We start from the raw sequence: 16,048 nt of genomic DNA on the forward strand, positions 1-16,048 counted from the left end.
AAGACAAAGCAGAATGAGCGGTACCGTCCCGTGGTTCTGTCCCTGGTCCGTGTCCTGAGGTACAGCGTCGAAGGCCTTCTGTCATCCAGCAAACTTCCCTTCAACACCCTCTCAATTCATCCTGAGCCCGGCTAGACCTCAGCTTGTTTTATTCTCTTAAAAAGAAAAAGTAAATTACCCTTGTAGTCTGCTGCTTAAGACTGCCTGGAGGGAGGCAGAGGTAATGTAATTCATCTTCATAGGTAAGAGGGAGTGTGGAGGTGAGAGGACTGACTGCGAAGTCAAAATGATGCAGCGATAGATAAGCTACCAAAAAAACTTAAAGTGTAGGTAAGCAGAAGAGAGAAACACGCTTTGCTTAGGGTGCTGGGAAAGCTGCTTCGTGATCAGAGCTTTAGCTCGTCTGTGTTTGCTTTCACGGGTCAGTAGTGCTCCTTGAATTGAAAACCTCCAAACAAAATGCTCCCCCTCCCAGAGGTGTGTGTGGGGAGTTACCTCGGCAACATGGTGTAAACTCAGCAGCCTCGTGTAGCAGGAGCTGCCTCTGCCTGCCCCCACTTCGTGCAGTCAGAAAAACATGCCGAAAATAAATCCAAGTCTATGCAATTACTGTTTGGATTCCTTCCTGTCCAGCCAAGAAACACAACTGTGAGCTAAAATTGCTCTTTCTGGGTTGCTGTGCCTCTTTCACACGTGGCTACTGAAGCAGCAGGTAAGATACTGCTCATGCCTTTTTATAGAACCTTTTCAGTAACTAATCTGAAAGGGTCTTTGTGTGTCTCCCCAAAAGTGCAAAGTCAGAAGTTCACCACCTAATGTGGCTCCTAGCAGCCTAATATAATAGGATAAATATTTTAATGGATTATCTGGTATTTAGCATAAGAATGAGAAATCAAGAGTGCTGACTTCTGTAGCTTCTTCTGCATGGGATGACCTTGCTCATCAGCTATAGGTCATTTGATTTTTCTCCATCTGTTTCCTCCTTTGTAAACTAAGAATGACAATACTGTCTGGTGTCTGGCTGTTATATAGTGCTGCTACATAGGTGTAAAATTCCTCAGAGGTGCTCATTCCTCAGATTAAAAGTTTTACATAAATTTGTTATAAAAAATAGTTTAATGTAGGATAAATGCATCAGACTCTTTGGAAAGTTGCCACATGCTTCCAAATAATATTTTTAGCTAATGGAATCAGTAACAAAAGCTTAATTCTTTTCCTGACTAGCAGTAATGAGTGGAAAAATACTACTGAATCCAACAAAAGCCACAAAGACCACTGACTTCTGTAGTGACTTTGAAATTGAATGATTCCTTACGGAATTGATTATGACTTTCCAGATGTCTGAGTTTCCTTGAGTGTGTTATTCTCTGCAAGAACTGTAGAATTAAATTTCACTGCAACTGAACTACTCTCATACAACCTGCTCCATACACTATGACTTGGCTGTCAGTTTGGATAAGCACCTATCTGTCTACAGGTACCTCTGCATACAATTGTTAACATTGTTAACAATAAATCACAGAAATCACAGAATGTTAGGGGTTGGAAGGGACCTTGAGAGATCATTGAGTCCAAACCCCCTGCCAGAGCAGGACCTAGCAGGAACACATCCTGGTAGGTTTGGATCATTTCCAGAGAAGGAGGCTCCCCAACCTCCCTGGGCAGCCTGTTCCAGTGTTTGGTCACCCTCACAGTGAAAAAGCTTTTTCTTATGTTTACATCTGCTCCAATTTGCATCCATTACCCTTTGCCCTATCATTGGGCATCACCGAGCAGAGTCTGTCTCCATCCTGACACCAACATTTTTGTAAACATTAATGAGGTTGCCCCTCAGTCACCTCCCAGCTGAAGAGCCCCAGCTCCCTCAGCCTTTCCTCACAAGGGAGATGCTCCAGTCCCTTCATCATCTTTGTGGCTCTGTGCTGGACTCTCTCTGGACACAGTTCAGTGGACACAGGTGTAGAAAATAAACGTACAAAGAGAAAAAATACTTGCTGTTGTAATTCCCTGGGATCAGCTTTTCCAAATATTTTATTGTTTGACTTCGCTATTCTGGATTTGTAGATCAAAAAACAATCCTACTATGTTAAGCTGAAAACAGAAGGTGTGAGTACTCACAAGGAGCATTCTTCCTTCTGTTTCTGCCTGAAGTTAGAAATATTTCATAGCTTTAAATATGGAAGAGATTATTTATGGATGAGTTGATCTTTAAATGGAATGATTCAATGTTAGAAAATTGATCTCTAGAGATAGCTAAGCTTTGTTTGGGAATCCTGATGGAAATCTCTTTCAAGCCTCTTGTATAGGTGTGGAGAGCTCATATATTTTCATAGAAGACCAGAAATTTATGGTGTGTAGCTCTTTTATTGACTGATTAGCCAAATAATACAGACAGCTTTCATGTCTTACTCAGCATAACACATGTTGAGTTTCTAGCAATAAAAACTGTGTCTGAACTGTTTCCTTCAGTGTATTCACAGGAAATATGCACAGGCACTGGATGTTAAATTTAATAATGTTTTTAATAACTTCAGGTGCTTTTGTCTTAATTATGTATCAGAAATAATGAAATATAATGAACTGCTTGGTACATGTGAACTGGAAAACAAGTAACAAAACATTTTTCCAGGGGTCCAGACCTTAACACATCTAAGGACAGCATGTCTGACAACCAACAATATAGGAGGAGAAGCAAAGAAGGTAAACTAACCAAAGTTTATATATATATATGTAACATGTGGGATCTGAAGAAGGAAAGGGACAATATTAACTTGAAGTCTGTCTGCTTGTCAAAACCAAGCAACCACAAAATATTTGAGTCAAACTCAGAATTATTTTCCACTTTTGAAACTCCTGAGATTTGTTTTGGTTTTAATACCTTCCCTATTTTAAAAAGCTGTGCTTTTCTAGAGTTTCTATCAATATTTATATTTATATTTATATTTATGTTCTACCAAAATAGGAGCTGTAAATGGAATTTTTAAAGATGTTATTTTTCTGTTTTGACAGTTACTTCCTATATTTCTCTGTACTAATGATTCGATGCCCCCAAATTACTGCATTTGCATTGTGTTACTGGTCAGTGAATTACACTGCTTTTATACAAATGTTAATGTATTGTTGCAGGTTGTGGAAATGTTGCTCTTCCAAATGCAGATAAGATAATGAAAGAAATGCATCAGTCATGCAAAGCTCTAGAAAAAAACAGGTAGGTAAAATTAATATTTATTTTGCAGTTGAGTATGCAAAAATGGAGACAAAGCAGATAATAGTCTGTGAGTAAGAAAACATTTCCTTAGTGCCAGATGTTATACAGGTTGTTTATGTTGTGTGGTGTTTCTGTCTTCCCAGTGTCAATTAACAGCTATTGCTGGAGGCAGGATATTGCACTGAATGAACAAGTTATTTGATACAGTGTGAAAAACACATGGTATAAGGTTTTACATCATGATTTGGCTATTAAAAACAGACAATTATCTTGCATACAGCTTTAAGATTCATTTAGGCTCTGTTTTGTACCTCTTTTCAGGGACATTATTTATCTTTTCCCACATTTAAATTTTTCATTATACAGAAGCCAGGTGGCAGAAGTCTGAGGCTTATCCACACAGTCTCTATCCTTTTAGGCAGATCACAACATATTTTATAAATAACAAAGGCACATCTGGTCTTCAGAATTCTTCTGACACCCTCTTCTAATGATTAATAAAAAATAAATACTGGAAGTAATCAGTTTTTGTCAAGCAGGAAAAGGTGAACAATGTTTTTTCCAAGCTTGTTTTTGGCTTACATTGTTTGTCATCCTTTCTCACTTGTTGTCAGTCTCTGGCATTGCCATCCAGGTAGAGCCACAATTCCCCAGATGGACCAAGAAAGAAAACATACTTTGTTATTCTTGAATCTTACAAACTTCTTGTTCACCCTATTCCCCAGTCATGTGATTATTTGAACTCAGTAGGCTCCTTCCACTTACTTTCACACTGTGCTTTGTTATGTTTATTTGTTTGGTTTTGCCTTTTAGATCTGTAGCACCAACATCCAGCCCCTGGCCAGATCAGCAAATGCCATGTTTTCCCAGTAAAAAGCAGTCAGCATTACAGATGAGACATCACACTCCTTTGCCTTTCTTCCTCAAGAAAGAGAAAACAGGGCATGGCTTTGACTTCAGCTTTCTGCTACAGGACTCATGCCCAGAATCCAACATTTCAAAATCATTTCTGGATATAAATGGTTTTCAGATAATAAAAGCACAAACACAACAAAGTAAGTTCCATTTGAAAAGTCACAACTTTAAATAAAGTTTTATATTGCTTATCTACTTTGATCAAAAATTATTGCAAGTCCTTTTTCTTTAATCTTGGTCTTTATGTTTGTTTGATTTCCAAATGTAGACTGTAGCCATATGGACCCTCTTCTTTAGTTCTATCTGTGTCTGTTTGCAGAATGAAGGCAATAAGAGGAAGGAATTACAAACTTAACCATTTCTATTACTCTGTGTAATGAAACTGAGCCCACAAAGTGTGAAGTGTAATTCTCTGTAGCTGGAGTGGGGTCATGATGGCATCTCAATTTTTCCTCATACTGGCAATATCTACTAGCTACATATTGAAGTTTTAAAATATCTGAAATAGAGGATAAATGATGGAGGATAAATAATTTTTAAATTATCATATTTGATAGTTTTCTATAGAAAATTGATTTGTAAATTTCAATGTCACAATTACATTTCAGCTTACAACTTTTTTATTGCATAGCAGATTTATAGCATAGTCCTGCAACTACACAACAGACAGATTCAGAACCCTGCAGCTTGAAATTAATTTATAAATGAAATGGTAGTCTGTTTAAGACTATCAAATTAACATTTCATTTGTTTTAATTTTTAAGGGTTAACAATAACAATGTTAGGAACCAGGAGCAATAAATCCAAGGTAAGCTGCTATTATGTATTAAACTGAACACCATCAAAAGTATTATATGCTTTCAAAACCTTAAAAATGGCAATACAAAAGAAGTGTAGGGAGTTTCCTCTGCTTAGTCTTCAGTCTTCTGGATGAACTTGAAGTATTTTTACATATATTTTATATGTGTGTGTGTGTGTGTGTGTGTCAGCAAATCTTCATGTTGTAGCAGTTTGTGTCAGTAAGATGTCACATCAGGGATTTGGGGGAGTAAAGGATTAGAAGTTCAAAACTATATCAAACCTTTTAAAATAGGCACATGTAAGTTAATACAAAGTCTGCACAGCCTGTATATGAAACATTTTAGATTAAATTCAATTTTGTGATAAGGGTAAATAGAATTCCTGACAAAACTGTAATACTTACAAACAAGATGGCCATTTTACCCATATCAGGGCTTCACACTCACACACGTGGGCCTTGGAAGTTACAAGAGACCAAATGTACTGTTTTAGAAAAAAGAGAATTTGGTCTTTATGTTTATTAATTAATAGCCCTTTGCACTAAAGACCTGACTCATAGTGTAGAAGTAATAGCAAGAGGTATGAGAGAAGATCATAAAAAGGACTATGGAAAAATATTGCAAATGGAGAGAAATGTTTAAGAAAAATAATGTTGTTGACCTCTGTGTTTCAATACAGCTTTTACTTCATGTCTGAAGTTCTGATGATTCCTAGAGGCATGTTATTTGGGATAAATGGACATTCATATTAATGTCATGCAGATGAGACAAAGCCTTCAGAACTGTAAATTTAAATCCAGCTCACATGTTTTTTCCTGGCACATTCAAATCTCAGTTTGCCCTTGGAAAGCAAACAAAAAATTCCTGCATGTTGCAAACTGATGTTGAATGTAGCCATGCAGATGGTTACTCAGAGCATATGACTGTGATAATTTTTCTATTGTATTAATTTGCATAAATATATACAGTATACTCAAGCTTATTTTTTCTCCATTTCCTATAAAGAACAGAAATATTTTTTTTAATTATTCTCACAATTCATCTGAATAATCAGAACAAAGTAATACAATGTTCAGATTTGTATTCTTTCAAAGATATACAGTACTTTTCAACGACTGGCATAAGAGAAGGAAGCAGGAAGGAATAATAATAATGTACACACAACAGACTTCTGTGTTAGCTGCCATATAAAAATGTCCTTTAGGGAGCTATCCATTTAACTTACTAAAAGTGAAGTGCAGACTGTGCTGTGTTCCAGTGTACTTAAAACTCTGAGCTAAATGGTTTGTGTAAGCCATGTAACATGGTTTATGGAACACTAAACAATGGAAGATCTATATGTTTAGATTTATAATGGTATCTTTTGAAACCAATAAATAATTTGTAAGAATTGATGGCTCAATGGATAAAATAGCTTTCTGTTATAATAATCTAGCTTTTGCTTTTTAAAAATTGCTTACATGAAAACTAATCCCATTAGGAATATAATCACTGGTGTCAGCACACTTTGGAGGGTTACATAAAAAGACTTGAAATATGAGGGTGACACTCAGCCAGTGAGAATGCAAGAAAGAAACTTTGGCACATGAAACCACTGACCAGCCTTTGAGTCCCTGTAGCAAACATGCCATGTGGCATAAAACCTAGTAAAATCCTGACAACGTGATTTGCATGTGTGGACAAAGCTCAGGAGTTTTAAGACATGGAGAATTACTTGTGCCTTGTAGGTTCCCACTTCCTGTACTATGAAATACTTTGAAATCATTCTGGATGTGAGAAAATTCATGTAGAGATGGTGAGAAAATGAATGTATTTTCTCAGGGTTTTGATATTACACTTCATATAAGTATATATGTGAGAATATATTGAGGAATAATAATTTTTTTTTTCATTATCAACTTTGTTTGAAGTTGTTAGATTTCACCTGCATCTGTTGTATAGCACATTATTAATGGTTTTTATGGAAATTGCAGTTTCATTTGCCACCAGGGACATTTCAGCCTGTAAGAACACTTCATCTTTCTCCTCTAGAGGATAATATTCTCAATGAAACCAGCAGTATTTTGGGTATTATGAACTGTATTCCTCAGCCTACAAAGCCAGCTACTAAATTTTATCAGTATCAGTTGGACAATCTGTTAAAAAGGCACACTGAAAAATCATCAGATCTGATTCTGGTTACTATTTCTGATAAGTTTGCTCCAGTGAAAGACCTGCTCTACTTCAGCATGAGGAACTCTTGTGAACACCCCAGCAACAAGAAAGAAGAAATTCAAAGCAACTTAAAATGGAAGGAAGCTGAAGTAGCTGCCAGTACTGAAAAGCATGAGCAGATGAAGTACCAGGTTTCAGTGGGTTTTAAGAAGGCAGATCTTATGACTCAAGCCAGTTTCTGTGATGACAGTCACCTGTACTTGAGCTCAGGTAATAGCCTGATAAACTGTGGAATATTTGCATCTCAGACAACATTTGCAATGTCAAGCAATGGAGATGCCTCAAGTGCTGGCAATAAAGAAAGAGCAGAGAATTGCTGTAGAACTGGTCTAGAAGAAGGAAATGCTGCAGAGATACTGGATTACAGACAAGATGAAGATCCTGAGAGTACAAACTTTGTGCTTGACTATCATGATTTGGATTCTTCCTGTGAAAATGAAGTGCTAGAGGCCTTAGAAGATCAATCTTTAGCTGCAGAAATTCCCAGAGCAGAAGTGCAAGATCCTTGTGGAAAACAGAGAGAAAATACTCTTTGTCTCGTTGGATTTGAAAAGGAAAAGGAAGCCCTGTCAGAGGTAACTTCAAAAGACCAAAGTGAGCTTGTACCTGTTGTTCATGTTACATTTTCTGAACAAGGACCAGGCAGGCAAACAAACATTGCTCAACGACCTGCCACAAAAAAGTCTGTCATTCAGAGCCTCCCTCCTCATGTTACTCAGAGCTTCAACATTCTTGCTCGCAGAGAAAATGAAAAAGGTAAAATAAGCATGAACAGAAATAAATATTCATTAAAATCTAAAATGAGCAGCAAGATAAAGATTTCTGAAGGCTTGATCATTTCTGATGAGATTGCCACAAAATGCAACACCAAGAGTCGGGTATTTCCATCTTTGGAACTGCCACATGTGGCACCTGTGACTTCCCTGAGGTGTCAAAAAAAAACCCCTCGAGCAGACAAAGAGCACTCTGCTCAGAGTGCTCAGAAACTTAAAAAACAAAGTTTCTCCTGCTGTTGCAGAAATCCAGTTATCCTAAAGAACTCTGCTACCCCACTGTCTCTACCACATGCACAGTCTGCTTCAGGTTTTGTAGATCTGAAATACAGCGACATGTTTGAGAAAATCAACTCAAATGACAAAGGCCCAGGAATTTATGAGATGTTTGGAACCCCTGTCTATTCCCACATGCGTGAGCTTGATCAACGTGAGAGCAGATTGTACAGAGATGTTTGTTCTGCTCCATCTATGAGGAGCACTGCTGGCACCTGCAGACCTACCTGCAGCAAAGGGAGAGAGAGCAACCGAGTAAGAAGCACTCAAAAGAGAACATATCTGAAGCCAAAGAAGACCATACCTGGCACTAAGAAGCAGAAAAGTTTCATTACAAAGGACCAAAGTGCTGAGTTGAGTGACAGCAACACAGCAAAAGATAATGTAATAGCTTCTGATTCAGACTATCAAATAAACCTTTCAAGGAGCATGACTTTATGTCATGAACATACAGATCACCAGCTTACAGTTTTAGACCTTTCACAATCAACTAAGCAGAAGAATTTTTTCCCAAATTCAAACTTAACAACTATTAAAGAAGTTTCTTTAGAGCAGACTTTAGATGCTCAGGGTTTACCCAGCCATCAGGGAGCTGCTACCAGTAGCCAGAATCTGCTTCAGTTCAGTAATAGTGGCTACAGAGAATGTGTTGCTCCAAGCAGCAGTTTGCTGACAACAGACCAGCACGTTTGTGCACCCCAGTGCTTGGTGAATGAGGATGACTGCAAAGGCCTAGAATCAGACCAGACCTCCTTCAAGTCTATAAATAAATATGAAGCATTGCCCATTTTAGATGTCACAGACATTTCCCCGACAAAAAACCTAAATTGGGCAGACACACCTCAAAACAGCAGTTTGGCAAACGAATTGATTCAGCCTTCAGTGATCCAGAGGAAAAATATTACAAGCCCCAGTTTCCAGACAAGTCAAAACCTTTTGTCCTGGGCAGATAATAAGTATGTGACTGATGAGTTGCTTTGTTGTCTGGCTGAAGAGTTGCTAATGCTTGAAGAAAAAGACATCAACTCATCAGGAACAAAAAATACAGGTCCTAAAATGCAAAACACACATGCTAAAGAAGAAGAAAATATGATGGATGGAAGTGGAGCAGCAGTAAATAATCTTCTAAAGAAGGTAAAAGGAATTTCTTGTAAGTTGTTAGCTCCTTTGAGTGATGCTTCAACACAAGTTTGGATGAAAGATAGGAAATATGGGCTCATTAATGATAAAGTTTTTTTTCCTTAGGCCAGCTGCCCACTGATTCTTCCAGTGCTCAGCTGAAGTTACCCATGTTAGGGGCTGCATGTCAGGACACAAGCCAGATGATTAACTAAAGCATGACAGGAGTAGCTACCAAGGTTTATATGCTGGTGGGTCAAAATAAACTGAGGAATTGTAGTGAATAAAAAGGAGAGGCTATTTTTAACTGATGAGCATATATAAAAAGGTGCTGGGGCAGGGCAAAGCTCTTGAGATCTTGCCACCTAAGGGATATGAGAAGACACTACAAATGGTTCTTGTATATACAGAAGGGCAACTTCCTCTGATGTCTGAGAGCAACCAGATACTTTTCTAGGTATGAACTACAAGTGTTGGCTTATCAGGGAGACTTAGGGCTGTTTAATTAAGGTTTAATAAAAATTTCAATCTCAGAAAACTTAGATTCTGGCCTACAAGTCAGTTAAGAACCCTCACCCTTACAAAAGTGCTTATCTACCAGTACTGCTTCTCCTATATATGTTACTTAGAGCAAGTAAAATTCATCCTTCACTGTACCTATGTGACAAAAAAAAAAAAAAAAAAAAGAAAAAAAAAAGAAAAAGAAAAAAAAGAAAGCCAGAGAAAATTAAGCAGATGCCTGTCTGTCTTCTGTCAATAGAGAGAAAGATGTCATGCCATAATCTTCTGCTTGTGCTCCATTGTGATGCTTAAATTATCTGCATAGTCTTACTTGGTACAGCAAGTTTGTTGATGAGCTGAGCAATGAGTGTATGTGTGTATATATACACACATGTATATCATAAATCAAAAAAAATCTATAGTGAAGAATCATGCCAGGTAAAAATTACTCCTTATAAAAAAAGTAAGTGTAATATGAAACCTTTGAAACCTTTCTTTTTCTCCCTGCTTTCTCCCCACATGGACCATCATCTTTAAAGCAGAGCTACAGAAAAGCCTTTTTGGCATTAAATGAAGAAAGCGACCTGCAAAACTTTGAGGAATCTGCTAAATTACCAGGAAGCAGTGTAATTAACAAAGATCCCATCATGTGGACAAGAGGTGAAATCCTTGGAAAGGGAGCCTATGGCACGGTAAGTTAGTGTCTGAATATGCTGAGCTGAGTTGGTGGCCTTTGAGTTACATTGTTCCTCCTAACTGACTGTTGTCTGAAATGCTTTGGGTTATAAACTGACAGGTGAAACATGACAAACACAAAGTTACTATTTAAAAATAAGTAAATACAGGGTTTTATTTCGTGTTTCATTTTAATAATGCTGGTTTTGTTGCAGGTATACTGTGGTCTGACAAGCCAGGGACAATTAATAGCTGTCAAACAGGTTGTTTTGGGTACATCAGATCAACTCACTACAGAAAAGGAGTATCAGAAGTTTCATGAGGAAGTTGATCTTTTGAAGACATTGAAGCATGTCAATATTGTAACTTATTTAGGAACTTGTCTGGAAGACAACATTTTAAGCATTTTCATGGAGTTTGTTCCTGGTGGCTCCATTTCCAGCATTATCAATCGTTTCGGCCCATTGCCGGAAATCGTCCTTTGTAAATACACAAAACAAATCCTGCAAGGGGTCTCCTATTTGCATGACAATTGTGTGGTGCACAGAGATATCAAAGGCAACAATGTTATGCTGATGCCAAATGGTGTAATCAAGCTAATTGACTTTGGCTGTGCCCGGCGTTTAGCTTGGGTGAGCCTCAGCGGGATGCAGAGCGAGACGCTCAAGTCAGTGCGTGGGACTCCCTACTGGATGGCCCCAGAAGTCATATGTGAATCTGGATATGGGAGGAAATCAGACATCTGGAGCCTTGGCTGCACCGTGTTTGAGATGGCAACAGGAAAACCACCCCTGGCATCCATGGATAGGATAGCAGCCATGTTCTATATCGGGGTCCACAGGGGACTGATGCCTTCCCTGCCTGATCGATTCTCTGGCACTGCAGTGGATTTTGTGAGTGCCTGCTTAACCAGGTAGGTTGGTTTAGAACTGAAAATTGAAATGAAAGATGCATTTAGATGCAGTTGCATCACAGGCATGCATATTCATTTGATGCACTGATTTTTCAAACCCTCAATGCAGGGATCAACATGAACGCCCTTCTGCTCTGCAGCTGCTGGACCATCCCTTTGTGAAAGGAAGACAGTGAATGTTTGAAAACTTTTGCCAAATGACTATACATTCTCCTTGTTAAAAATTTCCACTTGTGAAACCACTGGACTTAAAAGACACAGAAGAAATTACTGGAGAGCAATTGTATAAAGGGAATCTGCTTTTAGACAGCAGTATGATTAAAGTAACATTTTTTGCACTATCTGTGCTCATTGCATGGGGTGTTCCTGCGCACAGGGCCATGGTTTGTTGTATTTGGAGAGACTTTCAGAGACAAAACCACACATCACCATCACTGGTAGGTGACAGGCAAAGTAAGTTGGAATGCCAGTTTCTCTGTAAAAGCCTATGGAATGTATACCATGGGCAGAAAGCATTGCAGATGCTGAAAGCTCTGAAAGGTCTGCAGGAAGCTCTACTCTAACTTGCAGATGAGTCACCAAGTGTGCCTGTGATCATCTCATAGGACCCCCAAACCATGTAACCATATTGTCATAAAATGTAGCAGAGCTTTTATTTAGCTAGATGGGCCTTTAAAAGTGGTTTTAGCTAGTGAAAAAAAGAAAGGTATTCTTCAAATTTGAAATCTCAGGGGAATGACAGACTGTAGAAACCAAAATGTGGTGAATCTCCTACCTCTGTGAGCACCTAGGCTCCAGGAAGAGGTGTAGTTACAATCAGCCCTACAGCTCTCAAGAATTCAAGACTCTGACTTCAGTGCCAGCAGAACCATGAAAATGAGTGTTTTACAAAAAGGAAAGAAGGAAGCTCTACGTTTTATATAAAATCAACTTTCCACAGAGTGCAAAACCTTTTAGTTACTTAAATAGCCTTCAAACTTTATTTTATTCCATCAGCCTGACTTCAAAGAGTTGGTCTGAACTTCATAAAAGCAAGGAGAAATTAAAACTTCTGGCAAAATTCTTTATTAATAGATTTTGTAGGTATAATTTCACATAACAGTTACAGAGCATTATGCCAGTATAAGAGAAATCCTAACATCACAGTAATCTTCAAAGGTCAAACAGTTAACAGTCCCATTTTGAGGCATACCAGTTGCTCCTCATGCCAAAACTCCATGGCAACTCATGTTTAAGTATCTTGTGGAATAAAGGTAGGAGCCCTGGCACATGAACTCAAGCTGGATTTATGTAATTCCATCATATGTATTAATTCTTCTCAGAGTAAGGTAGTTTCTCCAACAAAACTGCAAAGTAAATAGGAAGTTTTATTTAGCATGCAATGAAAATGAGATGATGGCTATAAGCAGGGAAAGAATGGGAATGCTTAAGGATATATATATATATATATATATATATAATTTTTAAAATGTCAGAATTACAAACCCCCTTCCTTATATTCGTGTCTTATAAGCAAAACCTAACATATTTTATTAAAGTCTGAATTCTCCAACATTAAGGTTATTAGTTATTTGCAATTTAAATGTAATGTTTAATCCAGCTAATTGCACTAAAATTAGCCTCCAACTTCATTGTTAGTAAAATTTGAACCTGAGTTGTTAATCAAACCATGAAAGCACATTTTTGTTTTTGTCTGAGCAGACTCAGAGAAGAAGGTGGTTGGTGAAGGGCAGCACTTGCAGCAGTGTTTCAGCTTAGTCCTGCTGCAGAACTGGGGATCTGAGTGTGCAGCCCAGCCAAGCAGGAGGCTGGCTTTGCTTTGGCTGCCTCCCCTCACTCATCTGAGTCCAGTCCAGCAGAACAAGTTGAGCTTTGCATATTTCTTATTTGCTTATAGGTTTTTCACACCAACATCCCAAGAATTCAGATACCTGTAACAAGGTATCTAATGTAATAAGGGGAGAGAGAGAAAACTTCTTGAAAAACTTTTGTTTTCAAGGAAAAGTGACTCAGTGGGGAGGGCCATGCTTGATTAATTATTGTTTGAGCAGGGCAAGCCTTACTCTTGTAAAAGGAGTACAGTGCAGACCCTGCTAGGAAGTATGCAGGCTGCCACGTTGTAGGGATGGCCACTTTGCTGTGATGCCAAGTTCCATCATAATTTGGAGGTTTAACTTGAGAATCTGAAAGTATCTTTTAGTTACTGTGGGGGATACACAGCATTTCTTTACACTGTAATACTGAAAGCTCTGAGCTCCCACTCAGAGCTCAGGAGAAGGTAGGGTTCTTAGGCATGCTCATCCAGCTATTTTACAGAGGATGATAGTTTGCATCTTGATGTACATGCATCTATTTTACTTCCTAAGGAAGCAGATACCAAGCCCAGAAAACCCCCAGTCCTTGGAGATTATTTGGGTTCAAATTACATGCTTTTCCACAAAATTTGGCAGGAAGCAGTGCCATTTTCTACAACCCTGATACCAAAACTCTGGTTCTTGAATGCAAGTTAAAAAAAAATAAGATTTCTCCTAAGGAAGGGCTTCCAGTATACCCAGCCTTTCCCCCTTTACCTCTCCATGGGGACCACACCATGACACAGCTTCAGAAAGTGAATTGCAAAGGTGTTGTCATAGAACAAGAACTCTGAACTATGGTAAGAAGAATATAAGTGCAGGAATATAGAGGAATTAAACCCAAGTACCAAAACTTTTAAGGTTAAAAGTTTGATTTGGTTTTGCTATATCTACCTCCAGGCAGTCATTTCCATTAGCAATGTGAGAGCACACACTTTATTTTATTTTATATTTAAAAAGTGTAAGAAGTTAAGCATTTCAGAGAAAGGAGGAATTAATTAGCTGTTTCAGTCTGGCAGAAATTTCCAGTCTTTTGCCATCTATTTTTAAAACTCATTATGGGAATGTGCACTTACATCTGGATTAAATAAAGCAAACAAAGCATTTGCTCAATCCCTCTCACTGCAAACAAGGATTGGTACGATCTTGTCACCCATGCCCTCAACCCCCAGCTAAAAAATAAAAAAAAAGAAGGCATGGCCAATCACTATATAACAAAATTCCAGGGCACAGACTGAGAACCTCATCACAGAGTGAGGGAGCAGCTTAAGACAGCAACAAATTTCTGCAGCTTAAGTATCAAAAGCTTGATCACCATAAGGTAAAGGATGTGATGGAAATAAATCTGACTTCAGACTTTCAAGCATTCCACTATCTGGTTGATTTGGTGAAAAATACAAAGTTTTTCCAATAACTAAAAAGGCATCTTTTTTGTGTTTACAGATGAAGTTGCAAAATTAAACATAGGAAAAATGGGATAATTTCTGCACAACAGAGGTGAGGTAGGGAGTTTTATTGAAAATACTTTTTTTTTTTTACAAGTTCTTAGAAATAAAGTTGTTTTTTTGCTAATCTCACACAAATGGCTGTACCTAAAAAAAAAAAAAAAAATCAACTATGCTACTATGAAACATTTATATTTACAGTGTAGCCCAAAGAATATACAGAACTGCCATTTTCTGCAAATAGGGAAGTACCAGGTCACAGTGAGATACATTACTTCAGCACTCCCACCATTAGGAACAGGTTAAGATTCAACATATGCAAGAATCTCACTATTCTACAAACCTCATATCTCACAAAAAGGGAAGGTTGTTTTCCTTTTTTTTAATAGTGTTGTAGCAAAGTCTCCACTACAGTGTCATGTTTACAAATTACATAATACATGTACTCAAAATTTGTAACAAAAAGAATAATATTAATCTCTAATCAAAGTGATGAACAGTAGTAGTAGTAGTGTTGTCAATTAGCCTTTTATTGCATTTATTCAGTCATTCACTTATGAGGCTGATCCCATTAAATCTCATTAATTTTGAGCACCTCAACCAGGCTGCAGCTGGCACAAGTCACTTAATCTCTATGGATTTCAGGCAGGGAAAATTAGTGGCATCTTGTTGCATATCCTCTCCCTCCCTCTCAGCCCCTACTACCACCACACTGTATTCATTTTCAGACACAAAGTCACATACAGTTTCACATATTTACAATTACATTGAAAACCAAAACCAATGAGTTTTATGGACATTCTTTACAGAGAAACCAAAAATCACTGTTTGGATCTCAATGTAGCACAGCAACATTTTATCCACAGTATTTCACAATTTCCCAGGATCAAAATAGGAAATACTTCCTTTAAAACAGCACCATAGCATGAAGACCTATGCTCTTTTCCAATTTATATTAGACAGGCACTAGTTACCATCCAGACATTTTAACTCCAAGTTTTAACAGCAATTGCTATATTTACAGTACAATATATTGCTTATCCAAAGTGGCTGTAGAAGATGCATTTCATGGCACAGCTACTTAAACAGACTAAAAAAGAAAGTACTGTAGTGCTTCAAAGAAAAAAAATTAAGATAATTTACTGCTATTTCATCTCTCTGCCCATGCTATATTTTAGGACAGATATAATGCAGATTACATTTGTTAAAAATCAGACCCAAGACTAGTGCTGAGAGGGAAAGGCAACAGACTATAAAAGGACAGAAAATATTCAACAATGTAGAATTATGTAACAAAAAGTTACATTCTGAATGTAGAAAAATAACCAAGTCAGTAGGGGTAAGACAGCTTTGGAT

The 16,048-nt window shown here is 37.8% G+C and overlaps 2 protein-coding genes across 4 annotated transcripts in view; one reads left to right on the top strand and one right to left on the bottom strand.

Annotated features, from left to right (window-relative positions):
* Window positions 1-2,645: 2,645 nt before the first annotated feature.
* MAP3K19 (mitogen-activated protein kinase kinase kinase 19) lies at window positions 2,646-11,570 on the top strand. Its single transcript, XM_030454515.1, has 8 exons — window positions 2,646-2,700; window positions 3,127-3,208; window positions 4,022-4,263; window positions 4,888-4,931; window positions 6,897-9,320; window positions 10,346-10,498; window positions 10,697-11,394; window positions 11,504-11,570. Exons 1-8 carry the CDS (start codon window positions 2,661-2,663, stop codon window positions 11,568-11,570), a joined length of 3,750 nt encoding a protein of 1,249 aa, XP_030310375.1. The 5' UTR covers window positions 2,646-2,660.
* Window positions 11,571-12,664: 1,094 nt separating this feature from the next.
* CCNT2 (cyclin T2) overlaps window positions 12,665-16,048 on the bottom strand; it is a 27,293-nt gene continuing 23,909 nt past the window's right edge. For 2 of the 3 annotated variants that reach the window (XM_030454567.1, XM_030454568.1), the window contains one exon: window positions 14,787-16,048. This exon is cut by the window's right edge. Coding sequence is in view for 1 of the 3 variants with exons in the window: in XM_030454569.1 (XP_030310429.1) it covers window positions 12,703-12,740 (38 nt within the window). In the remaining 2 variants the exon portion in view is untranslated. Of the gene's footprint in view, window positions 12,741-14,786 lie in introns of those variants that run through there. The other variant, XM_030454569.1, reaches the window with a different exon arrangement.

This window comes from Calypte anna, chromosome 7, assembly GCF_003957555.1.
Source record: "Calypte anna isolate BGI_N300 chromosome 7, bCalAnn1_v1.p, whole genome shotgun sequence".
In the NCBI taxonomy this organism is placed as follows: domain Eukaryota; kingdom Metazoa; phylum Chordata; class Aves; order Apodiformes; family Trochilidae; genus Calypte; species Calypte anna.